We start from the raw sequence: 24,141 nt of genomic DNA, 5'->3' as shown, positions 1-24,141 counted from the left end.
TCCCCATTCTTATGTTTAAATTATTCTACAAATCAAATATTCACAACAGACTGACTGTCTTTGCATTAATTTAGAATTCTGTTTTATGACCATGATTGAGAACTCAAGGTTTTTTTGTTCTTTGTTACAAATAGTAAATGGTTTTATGTTCCTTGATTATAATAAATTTGTTTTTTAATTTCATTATAATATCTAAATTGATTATTATCACAAATGGCTGTGAGTACCTGGCTATCAGTGTTTTTCTTGTAGCAGAAATGAATGATCCAAAAATTTTTGATACTATCTTGTGCGTTTCTTTTTTAACAACTGGAAGAGAAAAAAAATCACAGAATGACAAAGTGTATTTTGAACCAAACAAGAGCTGAGTCATTCATTCAACAAACATTTATTGAGTAGCAACTCTTGGGCTGAGCCCTCTGGAGTAAACAAAGATGAATAATTCACATTTCCTGCACTCATGGAACTTATGAATTATAGGAAATAAAACAGATAAATAAGTAACTCTACTAAAGGTAAAATGAGTAAGTACCATAAGAAATGACAGAGTTCTTCGGGCAACAAAGAATGGGGAGAAACATTCAGCTGAGAGAAGAGAAGTTTCCTGGAGAAACTGGTGCATAAACCAGTACTTTGTGGAGAAAAAGTATCTAAAAAGTGATGGGAAGGGGGTGAGTAGTAAAAGCTGAGGGCAAAGGAGCAAGCAACAGCCAGGTCACAGAAGAAGACCTTGTAGGATTTTAGAGTTAATTCTAAGGTGTGTGGCGAACTCATTGGAGGCTTTGAATAGGAGAGTGTCGTGATCTGACTTGCTTTTTGGAAGGGTCACCTTGCCTGCTTCAAACTATGGAGAACAAGTGTGGCCATGGAGGGACCAGCTGGAGGTATTGAGATGGTCCCAGGAAGAGGTTATGGTGGCTGGGACATGGATGGTAGGAGTAGAGATGGTGAGATCTCCTGACCTGTGTTTTAAAGGTAGAAATGACATAACTTGCTGATGGATTAGCTGTGGGGTATAAGGGAAATTTCTAGTTTGTGGAGTTTTTTGTTTATCTTTTGGTAGAAGAAACAATTGGACACATGAGATGAAGCTGATATAATATGATGGAAGCTAAAGAAAAGAGGGCTGCAGGGTCTTATGTGTTTCAGTATTGCTAATGCCTCGAACCATGATGGCACATAGTAAGCTCTTAACAAATATTTCTTGACTGAATTATTGAAAGACTCAATGCTACAAAATAGCTAAGGACTGGGAAAAGAAAACCTTGGTGGGGTTGGAAATGTGTAGGGGCACTTTTGGTTGTCACGATGGCTGGGAGATGCTATTGGCACCTGTCACATCAAATCTCTTGAAGTCACCACCAGGCAATTTTGGAGCCACTTGTATTTGTGCATGCTGTTCCCTCTTCCTGCAATGTTCTTCCCATCCCTGTGTCAATTATGTGTGTTTTAATTATTATTATTATTACAGCAACATGTATATAACAAAATTTACCATTGTAACCAGCTTAAAGTATACAATTCAGTGACATTTTGTACATTCACAGTGTTGTGCAACCATTATCACTATCTATTTCCAGAATATTTTCATCATCCCTAAGGAAACCCTGTACCCCTGAAGCAGTTACTTCCCATTTCCACCTGCCCCCTCCCCATCCTCTGGCAACCACTAATCTGCTTTCTGTCTCTATGGATTTGCTTATTCTAGACATTTCGTATACACTGAATCATGCGATCTGTAGCCTTTGTGCCTGGCTTCATTCACTTAGCATAATGTTTTCCAGGCTCATCCATGTTGTAGCATGTATCAGCACATCATTTCATTTCATATACAATAATATTCCATTGTATGGATATACCATATTTTGTTTATCCATTCAACCACTGATGGATATTTGGGTTGTTTCCATCTTTCAGCTATTGTGAACAGTGCTGCTATAAATATTTGTGTACAAGATTTTGTTTGTACCTGTTTTCAGTTTGGGAGGATAAATACCCAGGAGTGGAATTGCTGAGTTATATGGTAATTTTATATTTAACTTATTGAGGAAATGTCAATCAACTGAGCATCTTTTAAGACAGATTTTCTGAAGTTTTTCTTGACCTGTCCTTTCCCCTTCCACCTGAGCTATCTCTCCTTCTGTGTATTATGACTGTTTCTGATGTACACATGTCTCCTGGCACCTGAACTTGAGTTTAGTTACCTTATATTACTTGTCTCCTGTTAGTGGATTGTAAACTCCTTGAGGGAAGAACGCAAGCCTTATTTTTCTTTGTATTGTTTACTGCAACCCCATTTACCTTTGGTGAATTATAAGCTCTCAGTAAATCTTTGCTGGGAAAATGACAGTTCTCAATGCAGAAAAGAGTTTCAAACAGGGTGACTTTTCATCTGGGGAATGAAGAACTTTAGGTGCTACAAAGTGGTAATTGCTGTTTTTAACTGTAATTGCTGGGGCTGTGCTGGCACACTCAGGTTGCTCTTATATTTATTTAGGCATATAAAGAGAGGACGTATGTATGTATATGTGTGGGGAAGAGGAGGCTGTATTATTTATGTTGCAGCTTTTTGACAGTCAGCTACATTTGCAAAATCTCTCTACCAGCCAAGTGACCTCAACCAATGTGGGAGGAACTTCTCAGAACTTCATCTTCGAACAAGCCTGAGTTTCTGGGCTTCTCCACTGCTATGCTGTTATCTGAAAATGCTGCATTTTATAAGCCATAGTTCTGCCTGGAGAGACTGAATTTTTGGCAGTCTTGCAAAATTCCAGGGTTTTAATTAAATTGCTTTCAAAGTAGCTTTACTTAATGGGTCATAGGATAAAATGTTGAATTGACACAAAGCATTTCCTAATGGAGTGAAAACAAATGGGAGGTGGCTTCTCATGTGAGCTTCCTGTAATTGTAACCACCAATCAGAGGTGTTGCATGAAGGCTCCCTGATGGAATGCTTTTTGTCTCTGAGTCAGCACACAAAATTAAATGCTGAAAAAGTGTTGACTTTCCAAGTGCAAAAGCGTTGAGGATCAGACAGAGAAGGATAAGGCATGGCTTCTGCTCACTAAGAGCTTGTAACCTAGCTGGGGAGGTGAAAACTAGACACATAAATGATAAATATCACTTTCAGACACGTAAGAGCTAAAGGGGTAATATAAACAATTGGTAGCATTAGGTGGGGCAGGGATCGGGGTTGGTGGGTAGGGAGAGATGCTACTTGAGAGTCCATAGAGTGTGGAGAAGTACATTAAGATAGGTGGGGAGGTTGTATGTTTCAAGTGAAGAGCATGAGGCATGTCAGGAGCATGCAATGGTTAAGGGCCATCGAGTAAATTAGTCTAAATAGAGCAGGATATTCAAGTAATGGAATATGGGGATACTTGAATGACGAGGGCATTTTGGGAATCAGATTGAAAAGAGCATGGAAAATAAAAATAAGTTTAGACTTCATCCTGTAGGGAATGAGAAGCCATTTGGGCTTCTGAGAGGGAGAGTGACACGTTGACAGTTACATTTATGGAAAAGTAATCTAACATGGTTTTACAGACTGGCTTAAAGGGAGAAAATAATGGAAAAGAGAAATAAGTTAAGATGCTATTGAAAAAGTCCAGCCGAGAACTGAGAGCTTAAACTTGAGCAGTGGCAGTGGGGATATAAAGAAGAGTGGAAGTAGGAAGTGGATTTGTAAATAAAGCTGGGTTTTCTATAGTTTTAGACAGACATTAAAAAGTGTTAGTTTTTATGTTTAATTTTTCTATTTCTACTTCATATTTTCCAGACACTGCTCTGTTGGACATCAGGACTTCCTTAGCTGATGAAGGGGATCAGAATATGCCACCCCAAAATATGCCACTTTGGCTTAAGGATTATTTTGAACTGAAGGCAATTAAGAAATAGCAGACACAAGAGAAACTCTCTGCCCTCCCCCTTACTGCCTGAGTGCAGGGCATAAATTTCCCTTTGTAAAGGTAGCATAAATTTCCATTTATAAAGTTTTCTCCCTCTCTAGCACCAGAAAGAGAACAATTTTAATCACCAGAGATGACTCTTATCACTAGAGATAGCACTGACTTGTGTCTGCATAACAAACCTTAATAAATAACCTTTATCTACCATTCTTTTCCTAGTCACCTTCCTACAATTTACCATCCTAAAAGCCCAAACCACCCCCCTTTCCTTTGTCTAGTCACCTCTCCACAATTTATCACCCTTTGTTAAAGTGGTATTTAAGTCCTTGGGTCTAACTCCCTCCTAGGGTTTTCACTTCTTTTCTGTGAAGCCCCCATGTACATGCAAAAGAAACCTTCCTCCTGTTACTCTGTCTTTTGTCAGTTTAATTTGCAGGCTTCAGGTACTGAACCTGAGAGGACAGAGGAAAAGTTTTTCTGCCTCTACACTGAGCATTCAACAATGCCCTCAAACAACTGAGCAGTACTAAATCATGTGACCACTTTCATTTATAGCCTTGATTCTAAACCTGAGGTGGGTCCTAAGTGCTGCCTGGCAACCAGAACACATTTCTCTAGGAAATTCACTGGAGTGTGAGCTCTACTTGGGCAGGGGTCTCTGTTCTGTTCACTGGTATATCCCAAGAACCCAGAATAGGGCCTGGCACATAGCATGTGTAGTGAATGTCATGGACAAGTGTTTTACACTTTTTCTTCTTTCCTCAGACCTCAAACCCTCAAATTCTCAGATCTCAATACTCAGCTATTGGCCTGGCTACTTACTTCACTGAGAAAATGGAATTAGTCTGAGAAGAATAGCTACATACTCCCACAACAAAGTCAGCCACCTCCCTTGCAACCTTACCCGTATTTGCTCCTTCCCACTTATCACAAAGGACAGCTTGTCCCAGCTCCTGTCTAAGTCTGACTATCACAATTGTGTACTGCATCCCACTCTCTTCTGCCTACTCAAGATTTTGCTCCTGCAGTTGACTCCTCTCTCCTGCATCATCAGTTTTTCCTCTCAACTGGATAATTCCCATCAGGATACAGATTGGTTTAGGAGAAAGCCCTGAGGCAGAAAGTAAAGGGGTGCTCTGGTGTGTGCTTGGGTGCTGGCTACCTACATAGAACTGTCAAACAGAGCTGCCTTTAGGTGGCCTTGGGCACCCAAATCATCTGCTGATGGAGTTGACTACAGTTTACTCAATGCATAATTTTGTGTCTGACAGTTAGTAGGTGCTCAATAAATATTCACTGAAGAATGAATAATATCCCTCATCTTATATTGTCCCTCTCTTGACTATGCATCCTTCCAACTACCATGCCATGGTATGGTACCCTTATTCTGCACCCTTTTATAGAAAAATCCACAAGAGCATCATTTATATGCTTGCTGTTTTCACTTTCCAGCTTCTTAGTCTCTCTTGACCTCACTCCAATTGTGCTTTCATCTCTAGGACTCTACTGAAACTTTGAGATGACCAATGACCTCCATTTTGCCAAATCCAATTCTTAGACCTCATTTACTTGACCATTCAAGCAATCATTTGACCTAGAGCATCACCCCTCCTTTTTTCCTCACTGGCCTCTCTTCCTCAGTCACATTTGCTGGTTCCTACTCAGCTCTCCAACATCTTAATGTTGGAAGTTTCCAGTTTCTGCCCTTAGACATCTCTTTTCTATCACATTTATTCCCATATTTTACTTCCTAATCTGTATGCTAATGACTCTCAAATTTATATCCAGGCTCTGAATTTAAGATGCATGTATCCAACATCTCCTCTTGGATTTTGAATAAACATCTCTCTCTCTCTTTCTTCTGTTAAATTTCAGGTGCATAGAAATGAATTAATTATAACCTTTTGTTGATGCCACACTCATTTTTTGTTTGTTTTTTGGTTAATGCTTGGCCTTCTCAATTTATTTATTGTTTTATTATTTTAAACACTATAATAAATAAATAAATATGAACATACCACCCAATACAGAAAATAGAATGTTTACGATAATGTAAGTTATCCCCTGTGATCTTCCTCCACCCCATCCCTGGACTGATGCAATAGTCTTCTAACTGGTTTCCCGGCTTCTGTTTTTTTTTTTTTTTTTTTTTTTTTTTTTTTTTTGCGGTACTCGGGCCTCTCACCGTTGTGGCCTCTCCCGTTGCGGAGCACAGGCTCCGGACACACAGGCTCAGCGGCCATGGCTCACGGCCCCAGCCGCTCCGCGGCATGTGGGATCTTCCTGGACCGGGGCACGAACCCGTGTCCCCTGCATCGGCAGGCAGACTCTCAACCACTGCGCCACCAGGGAAGCCCCCTGCTTCTGTTTTTGCATCACCTCCCCCACCTCCCTCTCCACCCCCACCCCCCGTCCCCTCCCCAAGCCAATCTATTCTTTTCATCGCATCCAGAGTGATTCTTTAAGGTCAGCTCATGTAAATTCTATGTGACTCTATTCATAATTTTCAATGACTTCCCATCTCATGCAGGATAAAATCCAAAATCCTTATAATGGATTACAAAGCCCTATGTGATCTGACTCTCTGGGTCCTCATCTCCTACCATTCTTCTCACTATTCCTTTGACCTAATGTCTTTGAATTTGCTATTCCAACTGCCTACAATACTCTTTCCCAAAAAAGCTCCCCGTCAGTCTTCCTTATTTTATTCAGGTTGTTACTCATCAGTGAAGCCTTCTCAGCTAATCTCTTCCTTAAGAATAACATTCCTCCTCCAATTCCTGAGTCAGTTACCAACTCCCTTATTCTGTCCACTTGAACTTATTCCATGTATATTTGTTTATTTTCTGTCTCCTCCCAGTAGAAGGAATGTTCCATGGGGCAGGGACTTGTTCACCACTCTAACCCCTGTTGAGAATAATGTCTACTGCTGGGCAGGTACCTGTTGCAGGTTAGGTTCCCTGGGAAGCAGGCAGGGTTAGTATGCATGACTTCCATTAAGGAGGGCTCTTCAGATCAATAGCTATAAAAGGGAAGGGAAGGAAACAGAATTGGGCAGAGGAAGAAGCTGAGTGATGATACAGTCTCAATGAAGCCTTCAGCCAATCCTACAGGAAGCTCTGAAGCTGGGATGGCCCTTCAGAGTAGGGCTGGGCTTTTATAACACATGAAGGTCAGTTATTCATGGGGATTGCCCTAGGAAGGGGGCATGACCTTGGAGGAAGTGCTCTCTTTAGCTAGGCAATTGTGTAGTGGGCTGACAGGTGAGCACTTACTGCCAACAGCTCTTAATGCCAAGTGCATTCCCAGGATCTGGGGAAATAATTCCTTCATTTCCAGAGAGATCTAGGTGGCCTGCACTGTGCCCACCATAGCGCTCAGTAAAGTGGTTGAACAGATGAACTTTTTGAGATCCAAGAACAGAGCAGATGGGGGGAGCGTTCATGACATGCAAAAGAGGAAGGAAAGGGGAACGAGGACAGTGACTCCTCATGCCCAAAGTCCTCCATTTGCCTGCTGTGGGCAGGACCCTGTGTGGGTGCTCTGTGATGGGATACAACGTTACAAACAATGTGACCCTGCCCTGGAGAAAGAGAATGAAACCTAGGCACAAACATCCATGGTTCGAAGCAGTGTATTATAGCAAAGACGTGCTTAGGGAGAGAAAAGAGGAGAGGGCTCCTTCCAGCTAGGGGAGTGAGGGGAAGGATTGAGGAAGGCAACATGGGGGAGGCTCTTGAAGACTTGAGAGATGGATAAGGTTTGCTGGGCACAGCAAGAGGGAAGGCAGCCAGCAGGCTAAGAGGTAGTAGACCAAGGACTCAGAGGCAGGAAATCCAAGCGATGGCATCAACAGGCCTCTCTCCTCTCTCTCCTCTGGTACCTGGAGTCTTGATTGCCCAGTAATCCCTCTAATGCCAACACAACATGTGCGTTCAAGTTAAATCCTGAAAGAGGAAAGTGCTGCCTCTTTGCTACCAATTCTATCAGCCTCAGGGAGATAATCTGTAGAATTTTATGTGACTTGTTCTATTTTAAAAACTGTAATGAGGGGTTCCCTGGTGGCGCAGTGGTTGAGAGTCCGCCTGCCGATGCAGGGGACACGGGTTCGTGCCCCAGTCCGGGAGGATCCCACATGCCGCGGAGCGGCTGGGCCCGTGAGCCATGGCCGCTGAGCCTGCGCGTCCGGAGCCTGTGCTCCGCAATGGGAAAGGCCACAACAGTGAGAGGCCCGTGTACGGCAAAAAAAAAAAAAAACAAACAAACTGTAATGAGCCAATAAATCCAATCATCTGAAGTATAAAACTGTCCATTGTATTTAGGAAATAGAATGTAATATCTACAGAAAAGACCATGTCTTTCTGAAGAGAAACCAATGCAGTGGTAACTGAATACCAGGTTTAAAAGGTTTAGAATCAAACAAATAGGTGTAAAGATCATCACTAGTGTAAACTTACAGGTGAAGAAATTGATCACAGAAAGGTGATGGGGCTTCGTCAAGGTCACACAACAGATGGGTGTCAGGTGAAACCCAACAATAAGCACATGCCCCCAGGCCCCTTAAAGGGACGCCTAGATCTTTGGCCAGGGCTCCTTAAAGGATGCCTGCCTTTCCCCTTTAATGAATAGCAGCAGAAGCCGCTGGCCAACCCAGCTGGGTCACGTGACAGCTCCCACTTAATTGTACCAGTGCGAAGAGGAATGACAGCAGTGAGTCAGCTTGGAGCCTGGTTTCCTGTAGCTCATGAATGGCAAGCTGAGAAATTAACTACGGGCTTTATTCTTGCGGTAAGAGAATGATTTACAAGGCCCTGGCAGAGGTCATTAGCCTTGGCTCTGATGGAAAAAAGAAAATCCTCTAAGGATGTGATTTCAGAGAGTGAAAAACAGTCACTTGAAACCATGGTTTCAGCTTGAGGTTCCAGCTTGGCTTTGTGTTTTCCTGCCAGTGAACCGATTTCTGTTCACCTAAGCTAAGCATCCGGAATAGCGCCTTGCTGATCTGCTTCTAAAACAGCCCCCCACTCTCCCTCCTTCCACTATAAATGGATCCACTATTTCTTAAGGAACTAGATCCTTTTGATTGTTCAGTGGCAACCTCTGGCTTTACCTTGGAATGTGTGGGATATCTCGTGACCAAAACAGGGGCCAAGATGAAGATTGGATGCCAACAGTGGTCACTGCAGTGTTTGACTACCTGGAATCAGAAACTTGATAGGAAATGACATGATTAGAAATTAGGCCTGAAAGATACAACAAGCCCATATACGAAATTATACAAAGTCTGATCTCAGGCCTCAAGAAACTTAGAAGCAAGTAGAGGAAATAAGAGAGGGAAGCCCCAAAACTCTAAAAGTAAATTATTATTTATTCCCATGTCGTGGCTTTAACTAGTGGAGGGGCTTAGTTTTTCTCAGTAGTGAGCCACGTGACCACAAATCCCTGGGTGTGGGCCATGTGAATCTTTTATTCATAATTATGGGAATTCAAATGGTCCATGCTTGGCCTACAAGTCACAGCAGGGACCAAGTTCACATATTTTGTTGACCTTTATTATCCTATTTGTCAGGATCCTCCATAATGTCCTATTTCAAGAAGAAATTTTGGTAGAATGATACTTTATAGAATTACATTCAGTTTCAAGTATTATTATTAATGGGTAAAAGCCAGCTAGTGCTAATCCAGGAAGAAACAGTTACACACCTGTTGTAGTTGTGGGATGGAGCTTATTAGACACTAGTGGCCTACTGGCTTGAGTGTTAATTAGTCAAAATGTTTTTGCTCACCTAAAAATCTTAGATCAGCCATGCCCTATGGGTCATATTTTGGAAACTCGAGTTTAAGATGTCAATCATCCACCCCTCGAGTTTCTATCCTTCCCTCTTATTCACTTTTTTATACACAACTTTTGTTCAAAGGTGGGTTAACCTTTTGTTTTCTTTGTTTAAAGGTGTATTAACCAGGCCAATAACTAGTTTCTCATGTCCTAGGTATCTATTCCTATCACTCTCCTTATGGCTGTAAATGTACTCAATTCAATCATTTCCTAATATTCAGACTTAACGAAGATGTGTCATGGTGGTGATGATGGTGATAGTATGTGTGTCTTTGTAGGTTAGTCACTACCTAACTGATGCCAAGTTTTCTCGTGTAAAGTGGGGACGATTATTCTGAACTCAAGGCTTGATGGGACGATTAAATTAATAGATACCATGTGTGAGAATCTTTGACACACAGTACGTTACCTTCAATATGCCTGTGAATCTGAATTCATGGGGGTCTTTCCACACTCACTGGGCCACACCTCCCATCAGTTATTTGGGTTGAGTCGATGCGGCCTCAGGCATCTGTGCCTAAGAGTGCCCTTTGGAAGGTGGGTACATGGCTTGTTATGGAAGGCCATGTGGCAGAGTGGGGAACCTGATTTTCTGGTCAGGTCCCGAGCTCTGGAATTGATCACACTGGACCAGCACTTCTGAATCCATCTCATGCCAGCCTTTTCCTGGACATTTGCCTTCTCACAGTAAGTTTTTCCTCTTTCGTGTGTCTCCTAGTCCCTCAAGGCAGCTACGCTTTCAATCAGCAATCATTTATTGAGTAGGTTCCAGGCAAAAGTATTGTGTCAGATGTTGTGAGGGAGACCCAGAGAATCACTCTTGTTGAGTATTTGCTATGCACCAGGCTCTAAGCTAGGTCTTGTACATACTTTATCTCATTTACAAAGATGAATAAGACAGTCTCCAACCTTAAGAATGAAATGTCATTAAAGGAAAATAAGACTTATACACACAAAAAGATAACTATTCCAAGTGTATAAAACTGAAAATCAAGACACTAAGAGCAATGACAATTTAGAGAAAGCAGAGTTCAGTGCTAAGAGATGGGGCCATGAAAGTCTTCAAAAGGGAGGATGGGTTTGATATGGGCCTTGAAGGAAGGGCAACCTTTGGGCAGGGAGAGAGAAGAAAACAAAGCTACCCACTTGGGGAATTGCACGAGCACATCTATTGGAAAATGGGAATGAATCCCAGCTGTGCCCATCAGATGGTGAGGAGCCCATTTCTGAGGGTGGGGTAGGATGATCCCCACCACACACACACACACACACACACACACACACACACACACACACACATGCACAATAATTGAGAGGCAACAGCTTCAGTGTCAAACAGACTTGGACTCAAATCCCACTGTGTCACATGCTAGCTAAATTAATTCATCTGAGTCTCATATCCTCATCTCTGAAATCGGAATAAAATACTTCACCTCTAGAGTTGTTATGAAGATTAGGTGAAATGATAATATATGTAAACTACACAGCCCTTTGTGCTGGCAATAGTGAGACCAGAAAAAAAGGTTGTACCTCATCTAGCATGTGGAAATCCATTGAGCATCTGTGGTTAGAGACCTCTGTGGTCTGCAAAGCACTCTCACTAACACAGACTCATTGGAGTGAGCCCCCCGATAGTCCTGTGTGTAGGCAGGGCTGGTGTTACTAGGATTCCCATTTTACATTTGGGAAAACGGAAGTTTAGAGACGCCTTTCTCAAGTTCCTAACTTCAGAGTCAAATAGACCTGCGCTCAGACGCTGGCTCTGCCACCTGCCAGCTGGGGCACCTTTGGCCACATAACCTCTCTGAGCTTCAGCTTCTTTACATTCTGTGGTCAACTTTACACATCCATAGCTACGTCCTTTCCTAAATATTAAATTTGATTATTTAAATTTTTGAATAGATAAAAATTAAATAATAAATAAATATTGTAAGTTTCAAAACTTAAAAACTACAAAAAGCTATGTGATGAAAAGTCTCCTTCTCACCCCTGTCCACTATCCATCCCGTTCCACCACATCCCGTAAGTAACCTGCACATCCTTCAGCAGATTGCCGTGTATCTTTTTCTGAGTCTCTACGCATATAGAAGCAAATCCAAATGCGTATATATGTGTTTCTGCAACTTGCTTTATTTTTTAACAACACATCTTGGATTTTTTTCACATCAGTACATATCAGCTTCCTTATTCTTTTTCGCAGTTGGTATTCCATTACATGAATGTGCCGTAATTCACCAACTAGTCTCCTACTGATAGACATTTAGGTTGTTGCCAGTTCTTTGCTATTACAAACAATACTGCAGTAAATAACCTTGTGCATATGCCATTTTGCGTGTGAGTACATTCGTACAATAAATTCCTAGAAGTACGTTACTGGATCAAACATATTGTGCAACATTATCTACATAGCTATTGTTAATTTGCCCTCGATCAGGTTATACCCCCACTTGCAATGTATGAGTGCCAGCATAGTGTGTTGCCAACGCTTGTACTGTCACCAATCTGATAGGTGAAAATAGCATCTCAATGTAGTTTTAATCTGAATTTATCTTATTATGAATGAGATTGAGCATGTTTCATATTTTTAAAAAGCTATTTATATTTCCCTTACTGTGAACTGTATGTTATATCCTTTGCTCATTTTTCCATTGGGTTGTTGGTCTTCTGTATTTTATAATAATGAACTTTATACAAGGAAAATTTACTCTTAGAAATGTAAGCCCTTTGTGGTATGAGTTGCAAATAACTTTCTTCTTTGGTTGTTTGCCTTTTGATTTGGCTTATTGCATCAGTTATGTGTGTGTGTGTGTGTGTGTGTGTGTGTGTGTGTGTGTAAGAAACCATCCCCAAACTTATCAGCTCATCACAACAACCATTGATTTGCCTGTGATGCTATAGTCTGGGTTTAGCTGATAGTTCATCTCTGTTCCACAAGGTGTCAGCTGGGCTCACTTATGCTTTAAAGTCAGCTGGTGGTTGATGGCCTCTCTCATGGGTCTGGTGGTTGACTGGCTGTCAGTAGAGGTAACGAAGATCACTAGCCATCCAGCAGGCTAGTCTGCTCTTCTTCTCATGATGGTCACAGGTTCCAAAAAACAGCAAGAGAACAAGTACCAAAGCCTAAGTGGTTTTAAGCCTCTGTTTGTGTCACATTTGTTATTGCCCGGAGGTCAAAGCAAGTAACAGGGCTAAGGCTGAATTCAGGGTAGGAAGGGAATACCTAAGGGCGTGAATAAAGGGAAGAAATTTGTGGCCATATCTGCAAACAATCTACCACACTTACGGGATTTGTTTGGTATTTTGGTTCTTTTTCTTCACGTTACTGTTGTTAGTTTTTTTTCCTATGAAGTTTTTAATTTTTATGTAATACAATTTGTCAATCTCTTCTTTCACAGGTTCTAGATTTTGAGTCGTAAGTAGAAAGACCTTCGCCCACTCTGAGGTTATAAAGGTAATTCCTCTTTTCTTCTAGTACTTTTATGGCTTCATTGATTACATTTAAGCTTTGATCCATTTGGAATTTATCCTTGTGTTCACTCCACATTTATATTCTTAACTAAAACATAATCGTCCTCTGTTGGGGAAGGTTGTTGTATCAGTCAGGATAGGCAGTTACACCCAGTAACAAACAACTCCTAAATCTTAGTGGCTTTTTACAAGAAAGATTTATTTCATGCTCATGCTGCGTGTCCATCATGGTCTGGAGTAAGCTCTGCTCCCCATCGACTTTACTTGAGGACCCAGGCTGATGACCCACCCTCCATCTAGGACACTGACCATCTTGTACGGAAGAGAGACCAAGACCACATACACAGTACCTCTTATAGCTTCCTCTCAGAAATAACACTTGCTTTTCATGGGCTAAAGTGAGTCACACAACCAATCCTGATGCCAGTGGGATAGGGAAGTATAACCCTCCCCTGAGGAGGGCCAAACAAGAAGGACATTTCAGTCTTTCACTATTGTCCTTTCTGTTAACGTGCAGCTCTTGGAAAGGACACACACAGAGCCTGAAGCTGGCTGGGGACTACATCCTACCAGCTTTGTCAGGAACATCATCGCTGGCCTGGGGTTATGCATGCCAGAGGCAAATAAGCCTCACACCTGACCTTTCTCCCCCAGATCATGTACCCTGCTCAGAGCAGGGGGCATGCGTGTCATATAGAGCAGCAGAGTATAGAAAGGAAAGAGCAGTGGGCCGCGTCTAGGGGACTGTTATAAGTTGAATTGTGTCACTTTAAAAAGATATACTGCATTATGAACCCCACCCCAGTACCTCAGAATGTTACCTTTTTTGGAGATAGTGTCTTTACAGAGGTAATCAAGTTAAAACGAGGTTATTAAGATGAGTCCTAATCCAATATGACTGATATCCTTACAAAAAGGGGAAATTGGGATACAGACATGTGCAGAGGGAAGATGATATGAATCCAAAGCAAAAAGATAGCCATCCACAAGCACAGGAGGGAGACCTGGAACAGATCCTTCCCTCACGGGCCTCAAAAGGAACCAACTCTGTCCTCGCCTTGATGTCAGACTTCTAGCCTCCAGAACTGTGAGGAAATAAATGTCTGCTGCTTAGCCACCCAGTTTATGGTAATTTTTTATGGCAGCCCTAGCAAAGGAATATAAGGAACACCTCCAGTAGCTTGGTAAGTGTTGCCTGGTTGCTATTTTGAAGGGTTTCTGGTGCCACATTAGGCTAGCAGGACAGAAACCCATGATCAACTAGCAATGTCTTCCATGGATGTGGGGTGGAAGGCAGCATTGAGTTTGGAGTCAGCTGGCCAGGGAATGTACCCAGGCTCCAGCACATTATGACTCTGTGATGACAGCAGTGGTCACACAAACTTGTAAACTGGTGAGCAGCCTGAGGGCTTTGCTGAGGATAAGGGAAGGGGGGGATGGAGAACAAGCCTGGAATCTGCCTGGGTGTGGGTCCCCAGCCTGCCTGGTGATGGAGCAGCCAGCCCTTCTCTGATGAGAGAGGATCAGCAACCAGGAAGAGAAAGTCAGAGTCTCAAATGAAATGAAAGCTCTGTAATATTTTACTAGACATCAGCATTCCTTTCAATTAACCTTTCTGAAGTTTGCTATATTAAGACCACAAGGTCTGCTCTTCCCATGTCTGAAGAGTATCATGAGATCTCTCCACCTCTAGCAGAGTATCGTAAGATTCCACAGCCCCGCAAAACACAAAGTATTTCTCAGAGCAGCTTTTAGAGTGTACTAGTGTATAAGAGAAAGCCTGAAATATTGATAAAAAGGTCCAGAGGTATGGGTGTTGTGGTTGCTTTCGGCAGGTGTTTCCTTCCTGAAGGTAGATTCAACACCAAAAACAAAAAGCAACAAAAATACTTTTTAAAAATTTTAAACTCTGAGTTTAAATTTTAAACTTTTTTAAATTTTAAAGTTTTAAAGTTTAAATTTTAAACTTTTTAAAAATTTTAAACAGGCACACACACATGTGTGTGTGTGCACGTGTGTGTGTATTATTCATAACATGTCGTAGCTTGCTCGGTGCTCCATGGAACACCACTGTAATTTGGGAGCCAGACAGCACTTTGGCTATAGATATTAAGGTTGACTTAGCAGGCCCCCACAGTAGTGATAATGGTGAGATGTCTTTGGAAGTGACCTCAGAGGCAGTGACCATCAGAGAGAGACATGGAGCAGAATAAGATGAAAGAACAGTGTATCTATTGCTATATAACAAACCACCCCAGAAATAATGGCTTAAAACAGCAACTGTTTTATTTGTTGGTGATTATGTGGGTCCGCAATTTGGGCTGTGCTCAGCTGGGCAATTCTTCTATTCAATGGCGGTCATTCACAGGCTGCGGTCAGCAGGTTGGCTGGAGGCTGATTGATGTAGGGCTCTCAGCTGGGATGGCTCATCTCTGTGCCAGAGGCTTTATCACAAGGTGGCAGAAGAGCCTTCAGCAGTCAGAGAGGGCAAGTCTGAATGCACACGCACCTTTCAGGCCTCTGCCTGCATCACACTTGCTAACGTCCCAGCGTCAAGCCCAGTGTCAGTGCAGGAGGGGACTGCACAGAGGCTTAGATACATGAAGGCATGATTCCTTGGGGCCTTCAGTGTAAGACTCTTTCACAGTTTGCCTTTCTGAGAACCTCTGTAACATGTCCTGAGACTCACAGAGGTAAAACTTGCAGACTAACAGAGATTAGATGGTAAAGTTCAGGAGGTAGTGAAAGCTTTGTTATATACATCTCTATGATCCCTTCTACACACACAGGCAGGAAGGCCTTGGAAAACTCAAATTATTGACCTTGAACAAATCCCTTAATCTCTGAGACTCAGTTTCCCATTGGTAAAACTCACCCCACAGGGTTACGGTCAGGATTGAGTGAGCTCACAGCCTTTTGTGAAAAGTGCAAAGCCCCACACATAAGTGGGTGCTCTTCCTTCAGCCAGGATAGGCGAGGAAGGAAACTTTAAGCTGGTGCACAGGGAAATGTAGAGATACTCAATGAGAAAATAGAGCCCCAGGTGAATGGACTGCTTAAAGAATGTTTTTTTTTTACTGGGGTATAGTTGTTTCACAATGCTTTGCTAGTTTCTGCTGCACATAGAAGTGAATCAGCTATATGTATACATACATCCCCTCCCTCTTGGACCTCCCTCCCACCCCCGTCCCACTCTCCTAGGTTACCACAGAGCATGAGTGGAGCTCCCTGTGCTATACAGCAGGTTCCCACTAACTTTAAAAAAATTCACAAGAAGACCTTTCAGTTCTAGATACATTGTTAGTCTTGATCTTTGTCTTTCCAAGATCAACAAGGAGAAAACAGACCTCGTATTTGTATCACACATCTGCTTTACCCTTATCCTAATTCTAAACTGTTCTTCTAGCTCAAAGGCAACTTGTTCTCTCCCACTGCTAACAGCGTCAACCCCGCTCACAAGACCTCTGCTCTAGAATGGGTTTTATGGATCACACCCCGATTTGATCCCTGCTCACCCATCCATCAAATGTTACCAGTCCTTTTTATGTGTCTGCCATGGTGTTAGAACTTGGGACACAAAGATGAATGAGGCCTCGTTTTAATCCCCTAGTTGCTCACAGACTAGCAATGAGATAGATGCATAAACAGGAAATAGTACTATCATTGTGTGCTGTGAGAGAAAAACATGCATTTGTTCAACAAACATGTAACACCCCTTACTCTGTGTGTGCCTTATGCTGCTGTGAAATATAAAAGTAAACAAGACGCCTTTTTCTATTTTTAAGGAGTGTCTAGTGAAGAAGTCAGAGAAGTCCGCAGTCATAACTTAGGAACTCAGAAGTAGGCATGAGGTTCTCATGGGAGCCCAGAGTATGGCACCTGCCAGGTGGAAGTAGTTGGGGAGAGTTTCCCACAGAATTGATCACAAACAAGGAAAGGGCAGGGGGTGGTTTCAAACAGACAGAGCAGCATGTACAAAGACGGCTTGGAGGAGCTTGGGAGACTGTGGCATCTGGGGAGAACCCAAAGCAGCTCAGCATGCCTGGTACATGGAGTGAGGAGAAGGAACGTGAGAGCAGAATCTGGAAAGGTCGGTAGACGCCAGACCACAGGCACTGGGGAACCATGGATCATTTTAACTCAGGAAGAACTCTGATCAGATTTGCATGTTAGAAATATCACTCTAGCAGAAATAGGAGAAATAGGAGACTGTTTAATAATTCACTTCAGATGGGAAATGATGAGGGATCGAATTTAAGGGATACTAATAGGGATAGAGAGAAGGGGGTGGATTTGGGAAGCATAAAGGAGTATTATGGGCTGAAATGTGTCCTCCCCTGAAAAATTTCGCATGTTGAAGTCCTAACCCCCAGTACCTCAGATTGTGACTGTATTTGGAGATAGGGGTCTTTAAAGCAGTGATTAAGCTAACAGTCATTAGGGTGGGCTTAATCCGATATGGCTGCTGTACTTAGAAGATAGAAGAACAATTTAGGATTCGGACAAAAGGTAGAGCAGATGTGTGAAACAAACACAAAATCTGTTTTCTCCTTGTCGATCTTGGGGAGAGACACATAGACATACAGAAGGAAGACCATGTGAGGACACAGGGAAAAGACAACCATCTTCAAGCCAAGGAGAGAGGCCTCAGAAGAAGCCAACCCGGCTGATACCATGATCTTGGATTTCGGCCTCCAGAGCTGTGGGGAAATGCATTTCCGTTGTTTAAGCCATCCAGCCTGCGGTACTTTGTTATGTCGAAGGGGGCAAACTAATACAAGCAGGAAGAATCATGAGACTTGGGGAGCACGGAGGTGTAAAGGGCAAGGGGAAGAGAGGGTAGAGGCTGACTTCCAGGTTTTGGGCTTGAGCAATCTGGCACGGGATGCTGCCGTTTCCAAGAGGTGTAACCCAGGAGGAGCAGTGGAGTTAGAGACGGACAAGGGTGCATTCCACCTTGGACATGTGTGGCTCTGTGGTTCCTGCAGGACAGCAAGTGGAGCAGCGGGACATGTGGTGCTAGAGGCCTGTCAGGAGCCATGGGCTGTGGGTACAGATGTCCCGGTCTGCAGAAGGGGGCAGTAGAAGCAGAGGCGTGGACACGGTCGCCCAGGGGACATGGGCCCTGTAGGAAGAGAAGGCAGAGGACAGAATCACAAAGAACCCCATCATTTACGGGACAGGTGAAGGAAAATGGCCTGGGCACAGGACAGAGCAGGAGGCTTCAGGCATTTCTCAGAGAGGTGTCTAGAGAGGCTCTCAAATCCTGGAGAGATGAAGGTTTCAAAGCCTCCCTCTCTCTCTCTCTCTCTCTCCACACACACATACACACACACACACACACACACACACATACAATCTTATGTTATTCTAACATTTTGAAATACTGGTCTGTTGCTTTGCAATGATTTTTTTGTTATTTTACGTGCATCGCTCTTCAGGTTTTGGAGTCAGAACCAGATGATGTTTGTTTGCTTCTGCAGAGGCTTTTAGCTCTGTGTTGCTGCCTGACGGTGTTTGCCCTCGTGGCGAGTGGGCTCCTCAAGCTTTCCTCCTGACAGAAGCTGCTTGTTGGTCACTTTATCTCTCAGTGGGTTGTCTTGGTTTTCTCCTCCAGGCCTTCCTTAGCCCATCCTGTAGTGATGATGGATGGTTGGAAGAGACAGACTGGGTGACCCTGCTCCGGGCTGTTTGAGGGGGGACTGTCCTTTCTGAGGCTTATTGAGGACTGGGCAGAAACCTTGTGCCTTTGGGGTGGGTCAGATGTATAGGATTTTTTTTTAATATCTTTATTGGGGTATAATTGCTTTACAATGGTGTGTTAGTTTCTGCTGTATAACAAAGTGAACCAGCTATACATATACATATATCCCCATATCCCCTCCCTCTTGCATCTCCCTCCCTCCCACCCTCCCTATCCGATCCCTCTAGGTGGTCACAAAGCACCGAGCTGATCTCCCTGTGCTATGTGGCTGCTTCCCACTAGCTATCTATTTTACATTTGGTAGTGTATATATGTCCATGCCACTCTCTCACTTCGTCCCAACTTACCCTTCCCCCTCCCCGTGTCCTCAAGTCCATTCTCTACATCTGCGTCTTTATTCCTGTCCTGCCCCTAGGTTCTTCAGCACCTTTTTTTTTTTTAGATTCCATATATATGTGTTAGCATACAGTATTTGTTTTTCTCTTTCTGACTTACCTCACTCTGTATGACAGACTCTAGGTCCATCCATCTCACTACAAATAACTCAATTTCGTTTCTTTTTATGGCTGAGTAATATTCCATTGTATATATGTCCCACATCTTCTTTATCCATTCATCTGTCGATGGACACTTTATAAGAATTACTGAAATCACTGCTCCCACTTCCTTCAGCCTCCCCAGACCCGGAAGGGATCCAGTTAGCACAGGCACCTCATAAGTCCCAGGCATCACCCCTTTACTTACTCTGGAGAAAGGGAAAGCATGTGGACCCCCTCAGGTACTCTGCACCCCAGCCCAGTAAGAGATGCCTTGAAGGAAGGTAAAGGAATTTCCCCAAAGTCACATGATTAAGAATCCAGGATTTGGACCTGGCTCTGGTTGACTCTAAAGATCTTCCAACAACCCTCCTACACTGTTTTCGGGAATGTAAATTGGTGCAGCCACTATGGAAAACAGGATGGAAGTTCCTTAAAAAACTAAAAATAGAGTTGCTTTATGATCCAGCAATCCCACTCCTGGGCATATATCTGGAGAAAACCCTAATTCGAAAAGATACATGTACCCCAATGTTCATAGCAGCGTTATTTACAATAGCCAAGACATGGAAACCACCTAAATGTCCATCGACAGAGGAATGTAGAAAGAAGATGTTATACACATATACAATGGAATACTACTCAGACATAAAGAGAGTGAAATATTGCCATTTGCAGCAACACAGATGGGCCTAGAGATTGCCATACTGAGTGAAGTAAGTCAGACAGAGAAAGACAAAGAGCATATGATATCACTTATATGTGGAATCTTTTTTTTAAAATGATACAAGTGACCTTATTTACAAAATAGAAACAGACTCACAGACACAGAAAACAAATTTATGGTTACCAAAGGGAAAGGGTGGGAGGGATAAATTAGGAGTTTGGGATTAACAGATACACACTACTATACATAAAATAGATAATCAGCAAGGACCCACTGAATAGCACAGGGCACTACATTCAATATCTTGTAATTACCTATAATGAAAAAGAATATATATGTGTAACTGAATCACTTTGCTGTACACCAGAAATTAACACAACATTGTAAATCAACTATACTTCAATTAAAAAAAAAAGCCTAGAGAGAAAAAATGTTTAAAGAAATAAAAACAAACAAAGACCTTCCCACTGTTAAATTACCCTCTCCTCTTCTGTCTTCTCCCCACCACGTGGTTCTCTCTTCCTTTCCCAGCTGTGCTCTGTGCTTATTCCAGCAGCTCGTGTACCAACACTGGAGTCATTTGGCTGAAGTCCTGGGGCATCTTTACCCCGAAATAAACACAGTAGCCAGCTAGTAGCTGGTGAATCATCCAGTCAGAGGATGTTTCCCATCCAGGGTGCCCCTTCGGGGGATGGAGGAGACGATAGAGAGAGAGAGAGGGCTTTATGCTTTAGACTTCCTGTCTTGTTGGAAATCTGAGTGCTGGATGAAATGTCAGAGACCAGTTTTTCTAACTCACTCACCCAACAGCAATAGCTTCTATGTAGTGCACATTCTGTGTTGTTTTGGAGTCTCAAACTAGTTGTGAGGTGGGCAGAGCAGGACCTCTCACCCTTTAACTGAAATGAAACTAGTGGAGTTCTGCCCACCCAGCCAGGCAGTCTCAGGGGCCCGAGGTGAGCTCAGTCTTAAGTGACAGACTCAGTACTCTTGTCATCTTGGCTCACAGCCATCTGAGGTCCCTCAGCACAAGTCTCCTCCACAAGAGATCCCACCAGGGATGACCCAGCCTCTATCTGAGCATCAGCCACCACAGGAAGGACTCCCAGCCTCCCAGCTTCCTGGCACAGACCTGCCACTTTGGGCTGTTCCAGTCCTTTCTTAGGTGGAGATGAACTCTCCCTCCCTAGCTCTCCCTCCCGCAGAGTTAGGAGAATTGATGTGTGTGAATATGAGCCCTGAAGCAGGGGGCCTGGGAAGCTTTTCCTTCCCACCCTCTCACCGGGTGAAGGCTTGGCAAGGCGGTTCTGCGTGCCTGAACTCCCTGGCTGGAACAGGCAGCCTCTGTGCCTGCAGGGACTTCAGCAGCAGGACTTCTGAGCCATCCACAGCTGCACCAACCACTCCCATCTGAGCCCACTATTTAAGGCCAGTGCACCCCAGCCAGCTGTGAGTCACAGCACCGGGAAGGCAGCAGCAGCTCCACTCACCCCAGCATCCAGCTCCCGTGGGAAGGGCCTGTTCCCCCCACCATGGCTTCCCAAGGGCAGGTCATCTTCTGGAGGTAGCGCTCTATTCTCTATGCTTACAGGTGGAGGAAACTGGGGTGAGGGCTTTGGGGGTTGCTGAGGACTGCTGGGCTGTCCCATAGGTCCCCACCTGTACCCTTATCTGATCCAGCATTGGGCTGGCGGAGCCTGGCCAGACAAGAGCCTAAGTGGACTCAGTGTAACCTCACACCCCAGCCTCTTGAGGCCCCCGTTCAGGGTCAGGTTGGTTTTCTGCCCTGGAGGGCTGGCACATGCCAGTGTATGTGCCAGGCTGGGATGTCAAGGCTCTTGTGGGGGCACTGAGCAGGGTGGCGTGGGGCTATTTGGGAGGGTGGAAGGGAATCTATGACTGATGATGGGTGGGATGCAGGTGGACCCTCTGTAGGCCCCAGGATGAAGGAGGTGATCATGGCTGAACCTTTGTGCAAAGAGGCCACTGGGAAGAGGGCCGATGGGCAGGCTGGGTGGGAAGCAGGGGCTGGAGGGCTGTTCCAGGGAAGTGGGTGGAGCCCATCTGGGTAAAGCTGGTGTCCACTCTCCACCCTAACAAGGCCATAATTTTCCTTAATATACTCATACATTTTATGAGTATATTAAGGTCATGAGGTGATCATGGCCATTGGTGATGTGGGAGAGTTCATGAGAGGATCTCCCCATCCTCTGTAGACCCAGTGGATTATTTTCTTAAATAATTACCAGAGAGCTTACTATCTTCAAACCTCATGCTCAGAATGCATGCCACTTGGAGATGGAATGCTGTTGTGTATGTTCTACCAGGCCTGCCTGCATGGTACATTTAGGAGCTTTGTGGTCAGAACTCTCTTCCCCTTTTTCCTTCATGGCCATCAATGGAAGCAGCCTTCACCCATGGAACATTTTTTTTCTTTTATTTATTTATTTATTTTTGCGGTACGCGGGCCTCTCACTGTTGCGGCCTCTCCCATTGCGGAGCACAGGCTCCGGACGCGCAGGCTCAGCAGTTGTGGCTCACAGGCCCAGCTGCTCTGCGGCATGTGGGATCCTCCCAGTCCGGGGCACGAACCCATGTCCCCTGCATTGGCAGGCGGACTCTCAACCACTGCACCACCAGGGAAGCCCCTCTTTTTTTTTTTTTAATTGAAGTATAGTTGCTGTACAGTATAAGTTATAGGTACACAATATAGTGATTCACAATTTTTAAAGGTTATACTCCATTTATAGTTATTATAAAATATTGGCTATATTCCCTGTGTAGTACAGTATATCCTTGTAACTTATTTATTTTATACACAAAAATTTGTACCTCTTAATATCCTACCCCTCTGTTGCCTCTCCCCCATACCCTCTTCCCATTTGTAACCACTAGTTTGTTCTCTAGGTCTGTGAGTCTGATTCTTGTTTGCTTTATTCACTAGTTTGTTGTATTTTTTAGATCCCACATGTAATTGAGATCATACAGTATTTGTCTTTCTCTGTCTGACTTATTTCACTTAGTATAATGTCATCCAAGTCCGTCCATGTTGCTGCAAATGGCAAAATTTCATTCTTTTTTATGGCTGAGTAGTATTCCATTATATATATATATATATATATATGTGGTATATATATATATATATATATATACATATATATATATATATATACCACAGCTTCTTTACCCATTCATCTGTTGATGGACACTTAGGTTGTTTCCATATACTAGCAATTGTAAATAATGCTGCTATGAACATTGGGGTGCATGTATCTTTTAGACTTAGTGGTTTTGTTTTTTTCAGATATATACCCAGGATTGGAATTCCTGGATCATATGGTAACTCTGTTTTTAGTTTTTTGAGAAACCTCCATACTGTTTTCCACAGTGGCTGCACCAGTTTACATTCCTACTAACAGTGTACAAGGGCTCCCTTTTCTCCACATCCTCGCCAACATTTGTTATTTGTGTTCTTTTTGATGATAGCCATTCTGACAGGTGTGAGGTGATATCTCATTATGATTTTGACTTGCATTTCCCTGATGATTAGCAATGTTGAGCATCTTTTCATGTGCCTGTTGACCATCTGTATTTCCTCTTTGGAAAAATGTTTATTCAGTTCTTCTGAACATTTTTTAATCAGGTTGTGGAGTTTTTTTGTTTTCTTGTTTCATTGAAGTATAGTTGACTCACAATGTTGTGTTTTTTGTTTTGTTTTGTTTTGAAGTCAAGTTTTTTATTAACTTTAAACAGCCAAATGTGACCTTAACTGACATGAGACTGTCTAGTTTTTATTTTACTTTTTTTACTTTTTATTTTATATTGGAGTACAGTTGATTAACAATGTTATATTAGTTTCAGGTGTACAGCAAAGTGATTCAGTTATACACATACATACACTCTTTTTCATATTCTTTTCCATTATGCTTTATCATAGAGTACTGAGTATAGTTCCCTGTGCTATACAGTAGGACCTTGTTGTTTATCCATTCTATATATAATAGTTGGCATCTGCTAACCCC

The 24,141-nt window shown here is 43.1% G+C and overlaps 1 protein-coding gene across 2 annotated transcripts in view; it reads left to right on the top strand.

The window, feature by feature from the left end:
- Nucleotides 1-21,651: 21,651 nt before the first annotated feature.
- Nucleotides 21,652-24,141, top strand: part of VTCN1 (V-set domain containing T cell activation inhibitor 1) — a gene marked incomplete at both ends in the record, with an annotated part of 57,831 nt that continues 55,341 nt past the window's right edge. For both annotated transcript variants that reach the window (XM_079697541.1, XM_079697540.1), the window contains one exon: nucleotides 21,652-21,683. In XM_079697541.1, coding sequence (XP_079553667.1) covers nucleotides 21,652-21,683 — 32 coding nt within the window. The remainder of the gene's footprint in view (nucleotides 21,684-24,141) is intronic.

Source organism: Hyperoodon ampullatus (genome assembly GCF_949752795.1).
Source record: "Hyperoodon ampullatus genome assembly, chromosome: 2".
Classification (NCBI taxonomy): Eukaryota; Metazoa; Chordata; class Mammalia; order Artiodactyla; family Ziphiidae; genus Hyperoodon; species Hyperoodon ampullatus.
Note: the sequence above shows the minus strand (reverse complement) of the source record. Positions and strands in the feature narration are given on the sequence as shown.